Raw genomic sequence first — 21,228 nt, forward strand, 5'->3', positions numbered from 1 at the left:
AGAATGGTCCCTTTATGGTAAATCAGATCATGTCCATCCTTGATCCAAGATGCTGTGATGGTTCCGAGTTCTTTCAAAGGCTAGGAGGCCCTACCTGTCTCCTCTCCAAGTGCCTCTCTCTCTCACTCCAACCCCAGTGCTCCTCCTGCAGACCCTCGACCATACCTGATCTACCCCGTCATTCCCCCAACACTATCTCTGGCTCTACTTTTTCCTTTTCTCCATATCGTTGGTCACTTTCTAAGCTACAATGTAATTTTATTATGTTTACTGTTCATTATCTCCTCTCCATTAGAATGTGAGTTCCAGGAAGGCAGAAGCCTTGTCTGTTTTGTTCTCAGGTGAATCACCAGTGCCTGGCACCCAGAGGACTCGATAAATATTTGTTGGACAAATGAGAAACTTGCTAAAGTGCTACTGGGGCGGTAACCTCCACTGAGACTCTGTGTGCCTGAGAAATAAATGGCCTCCCTTTGAAGTACCTCTTTCTCTTTCCATAGTGCGAGCTTGCATCTCTCTTACCGTCAGATCACCTCCCTCCTTAGACCCAAGTGTGGTCGTGTGCATTTCTCCTGGCCATGGGGCAAGGCTGAAGTGCAAAGCCCACAGCCACCACACTTGTCCTAGCTCTCAGGCGGAGTTCTGGGGACAGCGCCCTGGGCCTGAGCTGAGATATTCTTGCTCCACCTGCTCAGGAAGAGGGCGTGTGGCTCTGACTTCTCAGTGTCAGCCTGGGGCGCTCACAATAGAGTGACACTTGGCCACACCAGCGAGGGAGGAGCACTGCCACCACTGCTCCTGGGCAGCAGCAGGGGCCCTGGTGTCTCCAAAGCCGGAGGCCCCAGGGGGATTCATCCTCCAGCACAGCTGGAGAGTCTCCAGCAGCCCCCAGCTCTGAGCTGTGGATCCCGCTCCGGCCCCTGCCTCTCCCAACTCTCCCACGCCTTGTTAGTGCCTCTGCCACAGGTGGGTGGTGGTGAAAGCCAGTCTTTGTCAGCCTTGCTCGTCTGAGGTCCCAGCAAACGAGGTGGTGAAACCCAGGGGTGAAACTCGGGGCAGAGACGTAGTTTTGGATTGCAGTTATCCCTCCTATCTCTAACTCCATTACTGAGAATAAATGAGATGACTACAAAATAGGACTCAAAAAGGAAGGTGAAAGGAATCATGTATTTCATAAAAAACGAGTGGAGACTTTTCTTTTGGTCTTGCCTACCAACTCTTGCCATGTCCATGATCTCATCTCCAAAGACATGAGGTTTTTTTTTTTTTAATTTAATAGCCCATAATTACTTAATCATTCCAGCTCTGCCACTTGTTCTTAGCTTTAAGTGCCAGATAAACACACTGTTTATTAAGGAGATAGCCTAAATTCACGGAAAAACCAAAACAATTTGAGAATTTCTTAACAGTGATTCCTGTCTTACAATTAAAGCATGAAAGGAGGAAAAACAGTGTTGAAATACTAAAATGGTTTCCTTCTCAAGGTTTGTTTGCTTAGAAACTCAAACTTAAAAATTTAAATTTCAACCTGAGTGTTAGTTTTTGCACTCGAAATCAATGTGCTCTCCACATCAGCAATTCTTAACCAGCACGTGGGCTGCTGGTGAGCCTCGGAGTACCTTAAACCCTTACCAATGCTGCCGACCACTTTTGATCAGTGTGAAAACTCTACTTCTGCTGCGGTCGGGCTTTGGGGACTGTTGGGCCATGTGTTTCAGGCAGAACAGGAACAGCTGAGCTGAGGGCATACTCAGAGTACTGGTGAGCCCGGATGGAGAGGTAAAAAGCACCCAGAAAGCTCCATGTCTATGGGAACGTGGAGAATGTTGCCTCATAAGTATGTGGGAGAACTTAGCTAGGGTGATGGCCAGGAAGAGATGGCGAAGTCAACAAGCCACAACCATGAAGGCAATCTGATCCCTCAAGTGTGCCATGAAAAAGTCTAAAATCAAAGTAAGACAGTAAGACTGAGAACCACCCCTCTAGCCTTTGATTAATAGGAAATGTGAACAGGAGGAGAAAATTATGAGAAGAAATAGATTTTAAACCCTAATACATATCTTAAAGCTGGAACGTGATTCTGAAATTTGAGCTAAAGAGTCACTGACTGTAAAAGGAAAATTTAAAAACCAAAAAAAAAAAAAAAGACACCGGCTATAAGATAAAACCCAGAAAACATTTTAAAAAGATAAGGAAAAATAGGCCATTGGGTTTCAAAAAACAAAAAACAAAAAATGAACCAACAAAAAACCCCATTTCAATCCCTGTGGTACACATACCTTCCAGTGAGGCCTGTAAGTCTTTCATATTTTGATCTAGAAGCTGTGAAGGAAGGAATCCTGAGCCTGTCTGGGGCTTGGGGTCTGGCTCTCCTGGGGCCGCAGTGGGTGCTGGCTCCTTCAGCTGACCGTCTCCAAACACAGCAGCCCACTCTTTGCTGAACTCGCCCTCTTCCAGGGAGGAAGCATTGAAGATTTCACTCAACAGCAGCAGGTCATCTTTGTCAGCACCTTCAGGTTCCGGGGTCCCTGCCATTGGGCCCAGGCAAGCTGATCAAAGCAACAGAACACGAAACATATCACCACCAAGGGCCCAGGCCCTAGGGAATACATGTGGTGGGGGCTGGGATGGGACAGACCAGGTGATGGCTAGATTTTTTAAAAAGTTCATCAAAATATAAATTAATCCCCTTATAGCCTCTCAAGAAATTTTGGAATTAAATTTCTAGTCCCATTGAAACCAAGCAATACCCTGTGAGGACTTCCTGGGGACAGCCCCACCCCCCATGTCCCCTGCCTCTTGCTCGTATAAAAGCTTTAGTCTCCTAGGCCTTCCTAGAGTTCGAAAGAGCAAATTTAATCAGAGAAGTAAAACAAAAACAAAGGAACACAGTCAAACAAGACAAAATAATAATAGCTGAACCATAAAACAAAGTCAAAGACCTTTAGTTTCTCCTCAAGGGTTATAGATAATATCCTGAGCCATATTCTTGAGTTGTTTTACAGATACCAAAACCCCCACCCAGTGGAGGAAGTTAACTACATGCTGACCACCAGCATGTAGATGGGTTGGAACCAGAAGGTTGATGACTGAGATTCCTGTAACATCACCTTGTTACCTTACCATCAACCAATCAGAGAACTGTGTATGAGTTGATCAGACACCCTGCAAGCCACACCCCTAAGCTTGCCTTTAAAACCCTTTCACTAAAAGCCATTGTGGAGTTCTGGTCTTTTGAGCATGAGCTGCCCGTCCTCCTTGCTTGGCTCTACAATAAATGCTGTACTCTCCTTCACTGCAACCTGGTGTCAATAAATTGGCTTTGCTGCTAGTTGGGCAAGTGGACCCTTGTTTAGTTCTCACTCATTCTCTTTCCTTCAAAGCAAGTCCAGTTTCTGGTGGATTTCTGGTCCAGTCCATTAGAATTGCATTGAAATAGTTTCCACAAAATTCTAGAGTGTTGGTTTCTCCTTAATATAAAAGCACATTTACCACCAATACATTTCTCAGACATGAAACAAAGCCAGGATTGAAGGCATGTTGGAGATCTTAGTTCCTTGTCTGTATAGCTTCCCAAACCTTCCCAAACAAGCCCTAAATTCACAACCAACGCACCATGTGGCAGCCTGCCCTGCCATCCAGGATGAGAAGGGGAGCCTCACCATGCCCAGACTGACCCAGGGAGATGGGAGCAGAGGTATCAGGAAGTCTAACAATGACCAAGAAAGACATCCTTGCTTCCTGTCTCATTTGTGGCACCCCAACTGCATAAAGCAAAGGAAAAGCGGGTCTGGTTTGCCTGAGGGCAGTGGTGAAAGAATGACAGGAAAACAGGGCAAATCACACACGGAACCACTAGAGGATGAGCTTCACAGACTAAAGACACAGCCCTGGAGGGTTGGAGTGAGCACTGGACCAAAGGAGGAGCCCCTGGGTCATCCTTTACTTGCTGTGTGACTTTGGCAAGACCCTTAACCCCTCTGGGCCTCTGTTTTTTCATCTATAAAATTTTATTAATAATGCCCACTTGAATATCATCAGGAAGATCAAAAGAAATACAACTGAAACCTCATTGCCGGTCCAGAAGAAAGACTTTAGAGATTCATTCTTACAATATGAACACTGACAAACTACTAAATAGTGAGTACAAGTAGAATGGGGGCATTACTATCACAAATCCTATAACCTTTCATTGCGTTTTCCACATATTTTGAAAACCAAGAATTGATGATTTTTTTTAACTCTGGCTTTGTTATGGTGTCTAATTGCCACTTGGAAACTACAAACATTTTTGTTGTTAAGTCATGAAGAGAGGGAACAATCATGATTTATATTTTCTCTGAGCTAGATGGTAATGCTAACACTGTCATATTAAGTGAGATGAACAGGTTTCCCTCAAATATATGAGATAATTTTTAAAAAGCCTTCACATGAATTAGATAAAGCTCTTATATCTCTGTCGGCTTTACTGGATCTATTTTCAACAACACTTTATAGAAAGATCTATGATAGAGGGGATTTTGGATGTGCTGTTCAGACTGGCTATCCATCAGGGAGGGGAGGGGTCCAGGCATGCTCATATCACTGTGGTTTAAAAATAGTGGCGAAATACCACCTTAATTGGACAGCTGTCTAAGTTAAGCATTCTTCTTGTTTGTGTTATCACAGAGGTTTGCACTAAGATATAGCCTGTAGGTGTGGTGGTGAGAAGATTGGGAAAATGGCATTTTACTAAACAGGCTTCCGAGACAGTTCTGTAGTGACACAGTAGTGCAGGAACCACTTAGGCCTGTGCGTGGTAGGGAAGGCAGGGCAGGAGAGGTGATGCAGCTCACCGCTGTGAACAAAGGAAGGAACCTCGGCTGTGACAGGGTGTGTCCATCAACATGCATTTGGGTGTCCTTCCTCCCTCTCCCTCAGTCTCTCTCAGCATCACCCTTTTTACATCTATTTACATCTATTAACTTCACAAATCTCTGTACTTCCTACTTTCAGTTGGGACCTGAGTGCCCAAATCTTTTCTCATGGTTTACTTTCTAGCCTGACTGAAACCAGAGGATTGCTGAACCAAACTCCTTTTATTGGAACCAATTCAAGTCGATGTACAGACCCTAGAGAAACAGATGACTTTAAACGAACATTGAAAATTATGTGCATTCCTCCCAAAGTCACTTTACAGCTCTCCACTGAGTCAAACCCTGGGGGAGCCTTCGTTGCTTTCGTCTAGATGTCAGTACAGGGAAAATCACAACCAACATTAGCAACTACACATAATAAACCTTGAGAGCCTTTCAGAAATAACCACAGACTGGAAGAGCTCTTTGTGTTTACTGTTTCGGTTTTGTGCAATGGCATTTAGAGTAGACCTCTTTGGGTTTTGTTAACTTAGCATCCCTTTCCTCCTCCTCTTTAGTTTCCCTTCGGGGAGACACCTTCTCCTCTGATCCTGGTGAGATACCACTTAAGATGCCTCACCACCTCATCCCAGGTGGATGTGTGACCTAGGCTGGCCAGAGTCTTTCATTTCTCAGGGCATGGTGACTGGCTCAGGGATGGGCATATGCCAGAGGCTTCCCTGAGTTTGGAATATGGAAGCTGGAAGGAAGAAGGGCTCTCTTCTTTGGGATTCTAAGTTCTAAAGACGCAGAGTTGAGGCTCCCAGTGATGACAGAGCCAACCAGGGAGGGAAGAGTTAGAAACAGAATCCTGACAACCCTGTTTAAGCCCCTGGATACAGCCTTGCTTAAAGTCAATCCACCTAAGTTACATGGACCAATAGCCATACATTCTTTTATTTTCTTTTAATTTTAAAGCTAAACTATTTAGAGAAGGATTTCTATTACTTCCAACCGAACGATTCCCAACTAATAATCTATCCTATCCAACTCAAATTTAGTGACTGAAATAAGAAAAGGACCCACGGGGAGGATGATACTGTCCAGAGCTAGTTCTGAATTGAGATTTAGTCTAAGGTCTACCATTGAATGTGGCCTATTACTTAGTGTCCTGGTTATTTAACAGTTAAAACAGGCTGCACTGTGGATATTTTCTCTTTTAAGAAAACTTGTTAGCTGAAAGCAATGAAACTGACAATGACTTGAACCTGAAAACAGGGAAACCTCCTAATTATTGCCTGGATAATTAAGATGCTTGAAATTACTGTACATAACTTGTAAGAAAACTACAAGTAGAAAAGGACAGGTTTAGGTCTATAACCAGACAAGTCAAGACTTGAAAAATAACACTAGTCAGTTGGCTCTTAAGAATCATGCTATCATTTTCTTTGGAAATAATTCAACTCAACTGTGAGAAAATGAGGACACACAGAGATACGATAAGCTCTTTGAGAGAAGCCTGGTGAGAGTTACAACTGGAGTCACAGCCTCCACCGTGTAGATGAGCAAGCGTTTCTCCTGGGTTACGGAGCCCCACCCTGCCTTTGTCTTAAAGAATGAACAAAGAGATCGCAGGGGCCAAATCCACAGATACTCCTCCCAGCCCCCTTCATGCCCTTGCTGGCTCTCAAGTCTCCATGTTTACTTTCCTATCAGTAACCCAACCGCAGATATTACTACAAAAAAAAAAAAAAAAAAAGAGCAACACACGTGACATACTCAAATTCTCACTGCTTGGGCCTCCAGCTCTACGACCCTTCATGCACTCCCTCATCCTTTGCAAGATTAGCCCTCCCTATGCTCTCCCCATGCTTGTGGGAGCCTGCTCTGCTCCCAGTATTATTCCAACATCAGCATCTGTAATCGTTCATTCTCCAAGGCTTCCTCTCTCTGACCTCAGGTGTGTGCACAGCCAACAATGTCAATCTTCACTTGATATTGCTGTCTTTCCCCACACACCCCCTGTCAACTTACTGTCCTAGTTTCTTCTTTCTTCTACAGCCACACACTCTACTTTGTCACCACTCTTTTTGGGGCTGTCTGTAATCAAGTTCCTGCCCCCACCTACACTGAAGTGGCCCTCTTGAAGGTTAACAGAGAGATCCTCATGGCAGATTCCAAGCCCCTTTGCTCAGGTTTTGACCTCTGTAGCACTTTGCACTAATGCCCACTCTGGAAACGCTGTCATCTCCTGTGAGTCCCCATCAAGTGGCTCTCTTGGATGTCCTCCTATCTCCTTGACAATACTTTCCCTGCTGCCTGTTCCTATTCTGGTTGCCCTTAAGATTTCCTCCTAAGCCATCATCTCTCTCTTCCCTACATTCTCTACATAGAAGATCTCATTTGTTCTCATGGTTCCAGTGTTGCTTGGAAACATCCTCAAATCTCCATCTCCAACTCCAACTTCTTTCTTGAACTTGGATGACAAATTCCTACCTGGGGGCCCTTAGGGGTTTGTCCATTGGCGAGCCTGCTGGAGCTCCATAAAAGGCACCCTCCTGATGTATACCTTTGCTTAATTCAGCTGTGAGGTTATTACTCCCTTCCTCAAAAACCTTCAGTGGCCCCCTCTGACTCCTGAGTGAAGTAACACTCCTTATGGTGGGTTCAGGACCACTACAGTCAAGCTTTAAGGCAGCCCTTTCAGCAGCTCGCCAACACTGCCTTCAGGGAAGCCTACGATTCAGCAAAACTCCTCTGCCTGCCATTCCTCAAACATGCTTTCCTGCCTTCCTGTCTGGCAACCTGCTGTTTTCTACCAATGAGATGCCCAAAGAGAAGAGTCATACTCAACTGAAAGGGATCGTATAAATCATCTCCTCTAACTCATTTTACAGATGAGGAAAAATACACCCAGGCTAGATGACCTCAAGGTCATATAATTTATTAGTTATAAATTATCTGGCTAGAGACCCCTGGCTCACAAGTCAAGTTGTTTTTTCAGTGCACCACACTGCTTTCGCTTCAGAGACTATTAAGGGTCTCATATATAAACAAATATTTAAGTTTTGTAAAGTTTGTAGGGTTTCTAAGGTCATATGGCTCCACTGGTAGCTAGGCAAAGCTCACAGCTGCAGGCACCATGGCAGAATGGTCGAGATGAGAGCCCCACTCAGCACGTTTACCCTGCCCTGCCCTGCCCTGCCCAAGGATTCAAAAGTAAAAACCCTATGCCTCTGGGAAAACATTCCCTAGGAACAGTGATTCTGACCCAGTGAGTTTTCAATGAGTGAAAACTGACCTTCAGAGGAAGCTCTCAAGTTCAGACTGAGTGTGGGTGACAGAAAGCTAAGGTAGGGACCAGGTGACAGCCCACTCAGGTGATATTTTTGAAATCATACAGAGTTTCATGACCTCAGCAGAAATTAGGAACACAGAAGATGGAAACATAACTACACAGACCCAAAATGAGAGCACAGGAAAACAAGTAGATAAATGTCACAGAAGTTCCCTTCATCTGTGTGTGAAACAGGAAGACACTCTGGTTTGCTCCCTGGTCCCCACTCTCAACATTATGACTAATTGTAAAGGCCACACGCTTGAAACACACATGAAAAACCCCAAACACCAACACTATCCTCACACTTGGGTAGGAAACCACCCTACGAAGCTGTCTAACAAGAAAAATAGTCTTCATTATAAAAGGCTCTGGTAACAAATTGTACTTGTTTGGAATTCAAGAATACTGCTTCTAAAAACTCCCTTCTGGTGAAAAAAGACATGGATAGTAATAGCAGATGGAGGAAAACCCACCCCGCCCACTCTCTGGGACACACACACACACACACACACACCCCCCCCAAACAAAAAACAAAACAAAAAACCCCTCCCCCATCAGAGAAAAAAACCCCAACAATGCTAGACCCTGAGTAGGCACTCAAAAAATACTTTTTGATGAGCCCGCACCTCCATTGTAGCATTAGAGCTTAACACGCAAGCAATGTTACTGGAAAACTTGATACCTGGAGCAGGGGTAAAGCTACATAGAACACTACAGACGATAAGGTGATCAAATAAGAACAGTATTTGGTTTTAAAGTACACCATTATCTCATGAAAGGAACCAAGCCAGCAGTTTTCTCCCTAGGAGACTGAGGGAGACAGGGATAAGGGAAAGTTTATGAGAAAAGATAATGAGCTTAGTGTTTGACACATGGCTGTGAGGAAGCAGTGGGATCCCTAGTTAGCTATATATATATATATATATATATATATATATATATATATATATATATAGTTAAGTACAGGAGACAGTTCTGAATGACTGGGCAGGACCTGGGTGCAGGGACAGAAATGCATATTACTGCTACAGGCTAAAGTTTCTCACCCAGACATATGGGAGCTAGTGAGTGAGTGTCTCAGCCATTTGCTAATTGGCCAGAATTTAGAATTGCAAGTCTGGAGATAGAAACCAAGGAAGCAGCCAAAGACAAACATTTTCATTGTAATAAGAACAATTAAACCATTTTTAAATTGGTCCAGTTAGTCCTGTCCTAGAGAGGGATATTTTGGATAAGGCCGAGTTAGGAGATTTAGGTGAGCTGAATTCATGGAACTCTCTTCTGCTTTATCCCACCACTTTCTGTTCAGTTATCTGAGAGTTATTTCTCTTGGCCCAACTTTGAGGAACACAAGACTTTACATGTTATAACTCGTGAACTGAGACTAAGGGCTGTCACATGTGGTCACAAGGTGATTTCAGAGCCACTTTCAAGTATCTCAAAATGTCACTCTGTTTCTTTTTCATTTAAAATGTTTGTATGAACTGGTTAAATATTGGTTTTCCATTACATTATCTATTTAGTAGGAGAAAACACATTTCATTATGACACTGAGTCGGAGTGATTTTCTGGGCCACGGCTCCTGGAGAATTGTGTCCTTGCTGTAGACAGAAGCAGCCTGCTCTCTGATAACACTGTATCAGGGCTTAGCCATGACTTGTCCAACAGAATCACCGCTGGGAGTGAACCAGCCTCCAAGCAGCAGGGTGCTAGAGCTTACAGTTCCCCGAGTCCTATAAAGTCAGCCATCCCTGGATTAAGCTCCTTTTATTTCTTGATTGTTTAATGTCTTACATATTATAATCAGTATTTTAATTCAGGAGTTGGGCCTTCTGGCAGTTTTCCGAAGGGCACACATTTGGAAGTCAACTAATTAAGAGTATTCTTTTCTTCCATCACCGCGAATTCTCTGTACACTGAGAGAATATTTTCATACTCGTGGCCATGTTAATTTTTAAGCTGATGCTACGCCTGGGGCTGCGGACGCAGAAGAAGCAGATAGAGGGAAAGCACGCCTGGTGACTCAAGGGGGACTTTGTGGGTTGGCAGAGATAAAGGGAAAGGAGAAATTATGTGACACTGCATTTAACCAAGCAAATTTGTAAATCAATTTTTCTGCCTGAGAACGAGTACACATTTTGAGGAAGAGCACATTCATCTCTTTATCTTCAGAATTAAATTGAGTGCTCAAAAAAAAAAGGTATATGAGCCGCAATTCTACGAAACAAAGATTGTAACTATAAACCAACGAGGTGTGGAAGTTGTTTTAAATAAGTAGAAAGATATCAATCTTATTCCAACATATCTTGGCATATGCGTTAGAAGAAGCTCATGAAAGTAAGCCTGTATCTTGGGCAGTTAGCATTTCTGACTTAATTCTGTGAAGAAAGGCGTGGCTACTGGGTTAGTGTTGTACCACTATGACCAAGTTTAAAAAGTCAAAATCCAAAACCAAGAAACTTTTTTTGGAAGAAGCAGGGAAACACGAGACTATAGACTCAAATGTGCTTGTGTCTGTGTAAAGAAACACTGGAGGATGCACTAGGGGATGGGAGTGTTGGAATAGAGAGGAGAGTGGGCAGCAGCAATGGGAGTGAGAGGTTTGCTTTTGTTTTTTTTACTGTGTACATTTTTATCATTTTGATTTTTGCACCAATGTGAATATACCACCTACTCAAAAATTATGTTTATTAAAATAATGAAATTAAATAGGAGATAATAAAAGCAAAGAGCAAACTATATAAACAAGAGGTTGGGAATAGGATAAATCATATTCCTATCAAAATAAATTGAAGCTTATGTATAATTATAAATAATTTGTTAAATGTTAAGACTTGCTAAAACTAGGTGGTGGGTACCTATTACTTGTTATATTATTATCCTTATCTCACCTTTGTAAGACTGAAATATTTTCCCCTCCAAAAAATAATTTGTTTAAAAGCACTATTATTTCATCAAAATATTCTATCCTTAAGCCAAGGGAGAAACATTTTTATGAAAATATAGGCCACGTAATGGCAATCTGCATTAATTATTTGCTTTTTTACTTTCATAACCTGGTGTGATTTCAGTATTTACAAATACGTAGACATTCTGATAAATACGCATGGACATTCATGAAATACTGCACAGTGTGTTGCCTGGAATGAAAAATTAATAAGGAAAGTGGGTTTCTGCCCTCAAGTTTATATGCCTTAGCCTTGGAAACTTTTTTAAAGCCTTGGAAACTTAGTGCTAGAGTTGTGATGCCTTTCCAATTTTGAAAAAACTTTAACCAATGTCCTCTGTTTTCCAGACTTTCTCCTCTCACACTCTGGGAATTAAATCCAAATCAAGCAAAGACTGAGTAGAGAAAATCATCAGCCCTAGGTAACTGGGGCCGGCAGGATGATCTTGGCCCACTTCTAGTCCTGTAAGAAACCTGTAAGACCAGGTCAGACGGTATGCCAGCCGCCCAGGGCAAGGGATGCTCTAGAATTTGGCTGAGAATCTCAGGGGTAGGATGGAAAGCAAAGGCTATGACCAAGCTGAACACACTCAATTTCTTGGGATCGCTTAAGACTAGGCATGTCTCATCCAAATCCATAGTTCTGGAATCTCTTGTTGGGGGCTATTTAGTAAATGATTTTAGGTCTGGTGAACTTGGGTGTGGGACCTGGCCAGGCAAGCTTTCCCTGTGCATTTAACTAAGGTTCAATGAAGATAAGCACAGTACATCAGCAGGGCAACATTTCTTTCTTTCTTTTTTTTTTTAATTAGATTTTTCTTTTTCTGAAAATTGCCTAAATTCATAATTTATAATCTATTTATTTATTTTAAAAAATTTATCTATTTTTGGCCACACTATGCACAGCACGTGGGATCTTAGTTCCCCAACCAGGGATCAAACCCGCGACCCCTGTAGTGGAAGCGCAGAGTCTTAACCACTGGACTGCCAGGGAAGTCCCAGCAAGGCAACATTTCTAGTCCTACCATCTCTGCTTACCGTTTGGAGAGTGTCCCTGTGTCAGAGACGATGAAAGACCCTTTGCATACTTGATCTCCAATCCTGGCAATAACCCAGCAAGACTGTTGCTACTGGCTCCAATTTACAAATGAGAACAACTGAGGCTAAAAGAGTTTAAGTATGAAGCAAGTTACTTAAGGCCACAGAGATCATTTTTTTTTTTTTTTTTTTAAATTATTTTTGGCTGTGTTGGGTCTTCGTTTCTGTGTGAGGGCTTTCTCTAGTTGTGGCAAGCGGGGGCCACTCTTCATCGCGGTGCGCGGGCCTCTCACTATCGCGGCCTCTCTTGTTGCGGAGCACAGGCTCCAGACGTGCAGGCTCAGTAGCTGTGGCTCACGGGCCCAGTTGCTCCGCGGCATGTGGGATCTTCCCAGACCAGGGCTCGAACCCGTGTCCCCTGCATTGGCAGGCAGACTCTCAACCACTGCGCCACCAGGGAAGCCCCCCACAGAGATCATTTATAGGAGAACCATATTTAAATTCAGGTCTGTCTGATTCTGAAAGCCATGGTTTTTATCTCCTCCAGCATTCAACCTCTGACATAATAGCTTTTAGCTTTAGTAGTTTGAACATTATGTAATTACACTAAAGATGACAGATCTACACATACTATTTGTGCTTGAGCATATTTGAAGTCACTTATAAAGACAAATGACAGTCACCTAAAAACAATTGCTTGGGAATGCAAAGCTATTCAAAAGATAAAAATTACATTTTCCTGCATGTAACAACAGTATTTAAAATATTAAACAAATTATAACCCCAAAGAAATGCATAAATCTTACCACCTTCCTCGAGTTTCATGTCTAATAGTTCATCTATAGGTTCATTAGAGGAGAAGAAAAGAAAATTGAGTCATTTTCATTTTGTAAGGAGTTTGAGTCAAATTGCTAAAATTGAGTTGTTTTTCTTAATCTAGATTACCTGAGCATGCATTATGTATAGAGCTTTTGTCTAAGGCAGATAAAACACTTTTTCTATCTTCAGCTGTAAATATAACACATGCATTTGGTTATCACCAATTCAGAAAGGTGTGTGTGTTCATATACTAACGCTAAGGTAAATACATGGCTTCAGGAAGAAATGGTATCCACAAACTCACTCACGCAGAAGCAGGGGTCCTCAGGTGATATTTTACTCAAGCTGCTGGCTCTAAATGAATGCTGAGTTAACAGCCCTGAATCCTTATTTTGTTTGGTAGAAAACTATATGACACTGATCAACAATTCTCCTTCTACGGACAAATGTGTGACTTAAGTACTGGAAGATCGACTGACGGTGCACTAAGGAACCTCAGCCACGTGGGCCTGGCTAAAATAAAAGGGCAGATTACGGGTGAAAGAAGCCAACCTGTAAAGGCTACATTCAGCGTGATTCCAACTATATGACATTCTGGAAAAAGCAAAACTATGGAGACAATAAGAAGATCAGTGGTTGCTAGGAGTTTGGGGGAGGGAAAGGTGAATAGGTGAAGCAACGGGGGATTTTTAGGACAGTGAAACTACTCTGCATGTGGTAGATACATGGCATTAAACATTTGTGAAAACCTACAGACTGTACAACATCTAATGGAAACTATGGAATTTGAGTGATAATGATATGTCAGTGTTGGTTCATTGATTGTTTACCCTGGTGGGGGATGTTGCTAGTGGGGGTGGCTATGCATGTGTGGGGGCAGGGCATATATGGGGACTCTTTGTACCTTCTGCCTGATAAAGTGTGTGTGTGTGTGTGTGTGTGTGTGTACGCACAATATAACAGCCTTAAAACTTGGTTTGCTCATATGTACATTAGACTTTCTACAGGTCCCAGAATAAAAGACAGATGGCACTTCATTCTAATGGATTCCATTCTGTGTATATCTAAAATAAGGAAATCAACATTTATGATCTCAAAATATTATGCAGCTACCACAAGCAAGTGAACATACGGCACAAAGAGAAAATTTGATCCCCCTGTATTGTCGCATGTTGTATAAATATATGATTTATATTGATAATTTCAATAGAATCAACTGGAGTTTACATTTTTCCCATAAAACTAAAATTTTTCTATTCAATTACTTAGATTCCCACAGGATTCGTGCTGTCGGCCCTGCATGATCCTGAGGCTGGAGGGTGTGGATCAATACAGTCAGAGACTCTTACATGGCCAGCCTGCCTCTCTGGCTTCTTCTACCACTTACTCCCTCCGTCAACCTCTAGGACATTGTTCCTCTGACCTTCTCCTGGTCCTCCCTGGCTCATGGTCTTTGCCCAGGCTGTTTCTTTTGCTTTGATAGGTCTTGCAGTAGCCTTGACTTAGCCAGTTCCCCGATGCCCTCAGACAGGTGAAGTCACCCTAACACACAGGCCCATCGCCCTTGCAGCCCTCACCCAAGGTGGAGTTGCCCAGTTACTTGTGTAATTGTCAGGTTACCACCTGCTTCCCCTTTTGACTGTAAGCCCCATTCTGGAAGGGTCTAGAGCCCTGTGCTGTGCCCGCCACAGAGGTGGCTCTCAATTAACATCCGCTGAACAAATGAACAAGTACATGAGTAAGTGAAGGCATACAAGCATGAAGGGATGACAGGAAGCCAAGCTGTAGAGGCAAAAAGGTGACAGTTTTTTTCTTTTTCCCTGTTGAAAGACAGATGGGGGAAGAGCAAAGGAAGCAGTAAATGGGAGAAGAATAAAGTAGGTGATGTGGCTGGAAAAGTAGGAAGGAAGATGGAAGGAAGACAGAGTGTGAAGGGAAAAGATGGAAGAGAGGGGGAGTTCCAGGGTGTAATCTGCCACCTCCTGTCTCCTGGAAAGGCTGCCCCAGCAAAGGGCAGGGGCAGATACGTTCCGAGAGGGCCAGGCTGAACAGGTGGTTGGGGTAATTTTAGTTCTCTTCCTATCACCTATAAAACTTTCCCCTGTGTCTCCAAGAATTTGAGTCCCAATGAAAGGCTCAGCTTTCCACCCTCAGTTCTGTCACACTTTACCCTACCCCGTGCTCCTCATGCGAGAACCACCAGTGAACGAATGGGCTGTAATAGCAGAAGGCAGGAGTAGCTGACAAGCCCTTCACAGCACACTGTCTGGTCCCCCAGTGCTCTGATCCCTCTTCCGACCACACGAGGGTCAGTACGCCAGAGGGATCTGGTGTCACTCAGTACTGAGCAGGCCCAGGAACCACCTGGAAGAGCAGTGTCTGAGCTCTCCCATCTGTTCCCAACCATGACCAATACACACCCCATGACACAGCCAAAATCGAACTCCCCTGATGTCATCATGTAATCTCTTTACAACCATCTCTACAGCCCAAATGGCAGTTACAACTCGTAATGGTAACAGCAGAAATGTTATCACCTGTTGTAAAAGAAATAGTCTCAATTGTGATGCTGCCTTGACAGGCTGCTGCTGAAATGACTAATGATGCTGTTTTCTAGTTCAAAATATGCAACCTCTCTCAATAACGCTATAGGGTCAACAGCACTGATACTTGAAAATTTAAAACTTAAATGATAGGAAGTAAATTAATATAGAATTTTCTCAATTGGAAAAAAAGGTCTAGAAGAAGTTTACCAACAAAGAAAACGAGCTGGCTGTTGTGCAGCAGTATTTCAGAAGCAGTTCTCAATAAAAATCGAAACTTACTCTTAAAACTAGAGGATTCCTTGTGCTGGTTTTCATCCTCTAATGAAATTAACCTTAAAATTAAAAAACAAAGTTTAGTAATGTTGTTCTGAAAATGTTATACTTACGATAGAGCCAGATTTTCTGTACAATATCTATTACTGTACATACACACACACACACAATATGAACATACAGTCATTTACATGCTATACATTTTTGGAAGAAGAAATAAATGTGCCGGCTTTCTTCTGTCCCTGTACTAAAACTGGTTAGTAGTATCTTAACATCTGAATTTAGTTTCATGCCAAGGCACATATTCTGTAAATATCTAGGTGGGCAGTTATGTATAACAAAGATAGATACTTACAGTTATCACTTTAAAAACATAGTTAACAAACTGATGGACAAGCAGGTGTTTATTCTGATTCCTGGTGTTACAGGAGAGGATACCTCAGGAGGGTAGCTAAATTACATAAGGCGGAAAGCAGGATCATTCTCAAATCCACAAGACTGTCGCCTACTGAACTGTCATTATTCATGGGTAAGATCATGGCGCAGATACATCACCACCCTGAGATTCAGCTGGTGCCTCTGAATCCCCCTCCTAGCAAAGTGGTTCACCTTACCTGCCATTTCTGAACAAAATTCTTATTAAATTTCATTGTCATTTAAACTAGTTACTAGGTTATACTTTTTGAGCTTTAAAAAAGGAAGTACTAAAAATAATGAAGAAATATGAAATTAATTAAAACTAACCACCCAAAACTAATCTTCGGTGGTTCCTCTCTAAGTAAAAGTTAATGCTTTATTTTGATTGCAGTAACATATACGGCGAAAAGAAGGCACCAGAACTCACTCCAGGCTCTGCCTCTTACTATACTAGGGGCCACAGGCAGTCCCTTAACCTCTCTGAGCCCCACTTCCATCATTAACACAACAGGGAAATGCCTACATTAATTACATGGAGGGTCATCATGAGAATGAGTTGAGATAACATGAATAAAGCACCTGGCATTGTGTTTCATACACAGTAGGTGCTCATTAAATGGTAGCTAGCATCACCATTACTACCAGGAATAGGTTAAATTGCTTCCCCCTAAAATAGTCAATTGTACTAGATTCAGAGCACATTCTATAGCTGTTCCTACAGTGAAAAACTGTCTTTGTTCTGCACTAAAGAAATTTTCTAGTATTTGCTTTAAAATTAAAGAAGGCTACTCTTGGTGGTAAATACTTCTGTCAGACAAAAAAGATATATTTAAAACCTGATTTAGAAACACAGTAAAAATGTAAACCTGTTTTAGCACAAGATTGTCATCTAAACTTTTTTGTGTGGAAAAGGAAGAGCAAATGGAGGTAAGGTAATCTACTTTGCTTTCCTAGGTTAGCCAGCTCGAGATTAACCCCATTCCCACGGGCTATGACATCTCAACAGAAAAAGACATAGGTTCACATGTAAACCTCCTCCTTGCTGTATGAGATGAGGAATCATGCAGCATATACGTTGAAAAGTTCATCTCAGTGTTTAAAAATGACTGGAGGAGCCTTCTCTGCAAAGAGGCAAGAAATGACGATGGAGAGTCACTTCCTGCGCTCAAAGCTGCTCTCCGCTTCACAGAGGAGAAAACAGAAAGTCTGCGTGTAGAAACAAAATGTCAAGACCCAACACTTGTGTATCATAACACCTGAGTACTACATGTGTTGTGAGGTAAGCTAATAAGTTATTTCCTTCTATGAGAGAAAAGCCAGGGATTTCCTATCTAGGACAGGATCTTGTAACTGATGGTGACAAAAGGAATAGATGGGGTGCAGAAATCCCAGAGAGCAGGAAGCTGGGGCTGAGGCCAGGGAGCACTGGGGACCTTTGCCCTCTCTTGCCCCAGTCAACTCCTCGCAAGTTGCCCTTCCTAAGACCCCAGAAAGGGGTCTCTTCTTGGGATAAGTGAGTCCCGGCCTAGCAGGAATATGTGAGGGGAGGAGTTTGGCCTCAATTTTAGTACATCTACTCAGAGAAGTGAGGAAGTAAAGCAATCACCCTGTGTCAGAAACCCCAGCAGACTCGGTCAGCGAGGATGGCGGTGGCCTTACCTGTGGGAGGAAAGGTTTGCCAAGAGAAGGAGCCGTGACTTACTGACTTGGCTCCTCCACTGAGGCCTCTGCACTTTCCTGCTGGGCGATCCTCTTCCTTTCTTCTTTCTCAACCAGCTTTTTCATAGGGTCTTGTAAGCTCTTGATCAGGATAATAGGAAAGAAAACAAAAGAAAATGACAGATCAATTAAAAACTCAACTGCCACTGGTCCCAGTAATCAAACCCTGAATTAGAGGTTTGGGGAGGTAACCTTGAACCAAACAAGTTGACAGAAATGAAATTTTGGATGTTCTCAGACCTATCCAAGAAATACTAGCTTATAAAGGAGACTTGTTTTGCCACTAGATTTATGTTTTCCCTTTTGTGATAAGTTATTCAAAAGAAGGCCTTTTGGCTATTGCTAACTTTATGTTCCATCTTTAACATGCAGCTAAGATAAACATTCTGTTCTGCTTGCAGCCCACACACTGACAGAGTAGAAGCTTTCTCTCCCCCAAAGATGAGACAATTTTATTTTTAATTTTGTTTGCTATTTTGCAATCTAAAACAGCTTATTTTTTAAAAACAAGAGGAAACAAACCCTTTTTTTTTCAAACCCAAAATAGTGGCTTAACATATTCTGACAAGTTAACTCCCACGAGTGGACAGAACAGGTGCATCCAAATCTTTGTAGGTTAAAAACGGGTGAGAGTCTTTTTTTGGCACATAATTTCTTTGAGTGACTGTTCTTAAAGTTTATTAAATATTTAAGGAAAGGTTTTTGTCTTTGTTTTTGTTTTTTAAAAAAGCAAGTGCCAAGGGACTGTACACCAGTGACAAAGCCTGAAAAAGCAAAACATTCCTGTAACAACTGAATAATGAGTTATACAAGAAGATCTCTATTTCTGGCCTAATTATAATACAAACAAAAAAGAAATATCTCAAGACACTTATCCTGCTTATATTCTCAGAACTATTAAAATCCAAGTCCTCATCCTTTGGGTCTTCACCTCTCTGTTCCCGTCTCCCTCCTTCCCATGCTTCACTTTTCTAGTATGACACACACACAGAGGAGGCAATAACGTTTCATATGCCAGCTCGGACTGATTATTGATGGCTGACCGGAGGGCTGGGTGAAGATGGTCTGAAGGCTGAGTCTTGGCGGAGTGGAGCTGTGATTGGTTTTGGTGTCTGCCATGGACACCAGATGGACACTGGTGTCACTCCTCCTGCTAGAATAATTTTCCTATAACACCCAGGACATCACGTTACCCTTTTTCTCAAGAACCCACTGTAGTTTCTTATTTCCTTCCATTTCTAGTCTAAACTTCTCTGACCAATTTAAAAGATCTTCTAAAATGTGACCCTATCCTACTCTTCCAGGTGCTTTCCCACTAACCTCACATGTCCTTCCGTTCAATTAGGCTTCTCTCCTCATGGTCTCCTGTGTGCTAGTTGCTCGCTTCCTATCTTTGCTCATTCTGCTGCTTTAACCTAAAAAGCTCTCTCTACTTATCTGTCTAGCCTCAAAGTCCTATCAGTCTCTGCAAAGTCCAGACCAGTTACTACCATTTTCCATAAAGCGTCATTCACTGAGCATGCCAAATTCAAGAACGTCCTTCCATCTCCAAACTGCACTTACAGTTTTATTAGTATTTCATTATACATATCTTGTATTATGTTTTGCCTCTTAAAAATATTTTTTAAATTAGAAAAGTAATAAAACCACATGTAGAATGTTTGGGAAGTAAAAAAGGAAAAATTACTCATAATTCCATTTCTATAGTTATTATTTTTATAATATTTCCTTTCTGTTTTTCTTCATACTCATACGACTTATACAATTGGAATCCTTGTTTGTATAGTAGATATTTTTATAGAGCATAGATGCCCTCTTAACCAATTTAATTTATGTAGATATTTCATAATCAAAACAATTTGAGTGCAGAATATAAAAAAGATTTGATATATCTTAAACATTTAATATTGAATTAAAAAATATAAATGTGTACTCATTTGCCAATATTCTAAGGTAGGGCTAAATGTTCTCTTTGAATATATGTCCTCTGATTAGGATTCTGAAGCATTTTCTTGCTTAAACCACATCCATAAGGTATTGCCAGCGTGTTTAATGATTCCTTATTTCTGGACATTTAGATTAGTACACTCAGTCAGCGAATAGTGTTTGAGCACATACCAAGGCCAGGGGCTGTTTTGGGTGCTGGGGATACATGGTGCACAAGACAGACAAAATTATCAGCTAGTGATGGATCCAGGCAGAGAACTGATATAGGGGGATAGAAAGTGACTGGGTCATAGGTAGCAGGTAGCAGGAATGTCCTCTCTTAGAGGTGATATTTCAACTAAGAGCTAAATGGCAGGAAGGAGCTATCCACATGCAGCTCAGGAGAAACACGGGCCCCAGGTGCAAAGGCCTAGCGGTGGGAACAGCTTGGCTTGTTTCGGCTGTAGAGTAGTGGGTAACAGGACAAGTCTCATGAGACTGGGATAAAGAGGTCAACAGGGGTCACACAGGGAGAATGTTCCTTTACCCACATTCCTCAATACTTAACATTTTGCCCCCATTAGTTTCCTTATACTCTTTTGCTCTTTCTGTCTCTCTACTGCATGACAACTAAACAGACTCTATGATCCTTGGCTGGAGGGGGAAATGCTATGAAGGACAGCATTGGAACAAATGAAGCAACTGGAATATGGACCATAGTCTTGGTGTTCTTTATATATGTGTGTGTGTGTGTGTGTGTGTGCGCGCGCATTTTGGAAACGTGCAACCACAAGGAGGAGTTCAACAGATGTCAAGGACTTACTCTTTTCAATCGAGCTGCCAATCACGGCACTGTATTCACCCACACACTCATACACACACGCGCACACACACACACACACCCCACTTCCAGCGGTTTTATTCTCTAAAGAGTGGTCCAACCCTGGTCACAGTGAAGCCAGGAGAATTTCCAGAAAAGGCTCCGATGGCTTCAAGTCTTGCTTTTAGATTCTGTGACGCTTGGCTCAGGCCTCCTGGTTTGCTCAGTTATCTTCTCTCTGCTTTTCCTTTGTATCAATCAGCACTGGCAGGGCCAGGACAGCTGCTCTCAGCCGGCCAATGTCTAGCTGCCACAGCACTCGCCTAAGCCCCTGAGATGCCCTTGACAGCTCCATGGTTCTCATCCCTTCTGTCTCTAGCCTGACCTCCCCTCAGAACCACACTCCAGCAGCTCTCAGACAACCCCTTTGTAATGTAAACCACTCATTCCTTCTTTTCAACCCCTGCCCCTGTTGGGCCATTAGCAGGCACTCAATTGTTGGCCCCCTGTCACCACCATCACAGTTAAGTCACTACTGTGCTTCACCA

General features: G+C 42.5%; 1 protein-coding gene across 15 annotated transcripts in view; it reads right to left on the reverse strand.

Annotated features, from left to right (window-relative positions):
• ICA1 (islet cell autoantigen 1) overlaps positions 1–21,228 on the reverse strand; it is a 142,048-nt gene that overhangs the window by 10,590 nt on the left and 110,230 nt on the right. For all 15 annotated transcript variants that reach the window (XM_036863386.1, XM_036863383.1, XM_036863393.1 and 12 more), the window contains 5 exons: positions 17,918–18,015; positions 15,805–15,857; positions 13,106–13,168; positions 12,967–12,999; positions 2,280–2,549 (listed from right to left, as the gene is read on the reverse strand). In XM_036863386.1, coding sequence (XP_036719281.1) covers positions 2,280–2,549; positions 12,967–12,999; positions 13,106–13,168; positions 15,805–15,857; positions 17,918–18,015 — 517 coding nt within the window. The remainder of the gene's footprint in view (positions 1–2,279; positions 2,550–12,966; positions 13,000–13,105; positions 13,169–15,804; positions 15,858–17,917; positions 18,016–21,228) is intronic.

Source organism: Balaenoptera musculus, chromosome 9 (genome assembly GCF_009873245.2).
Source record: "Balaenoptera musculus isolate JJ_BM4_2016_0621 chromosome 9, mBalMus1.pri.v3, whole genome shotgun sequence".
In the NCBI taxonomy this organism is placed as follows: domain Eukaryota; kingdom Metazoa; phylum Chordata; class Mammalia; order Artiodactyla; family Balaenopteridae; genus Balaenoptera; species Balaenoptera musculus.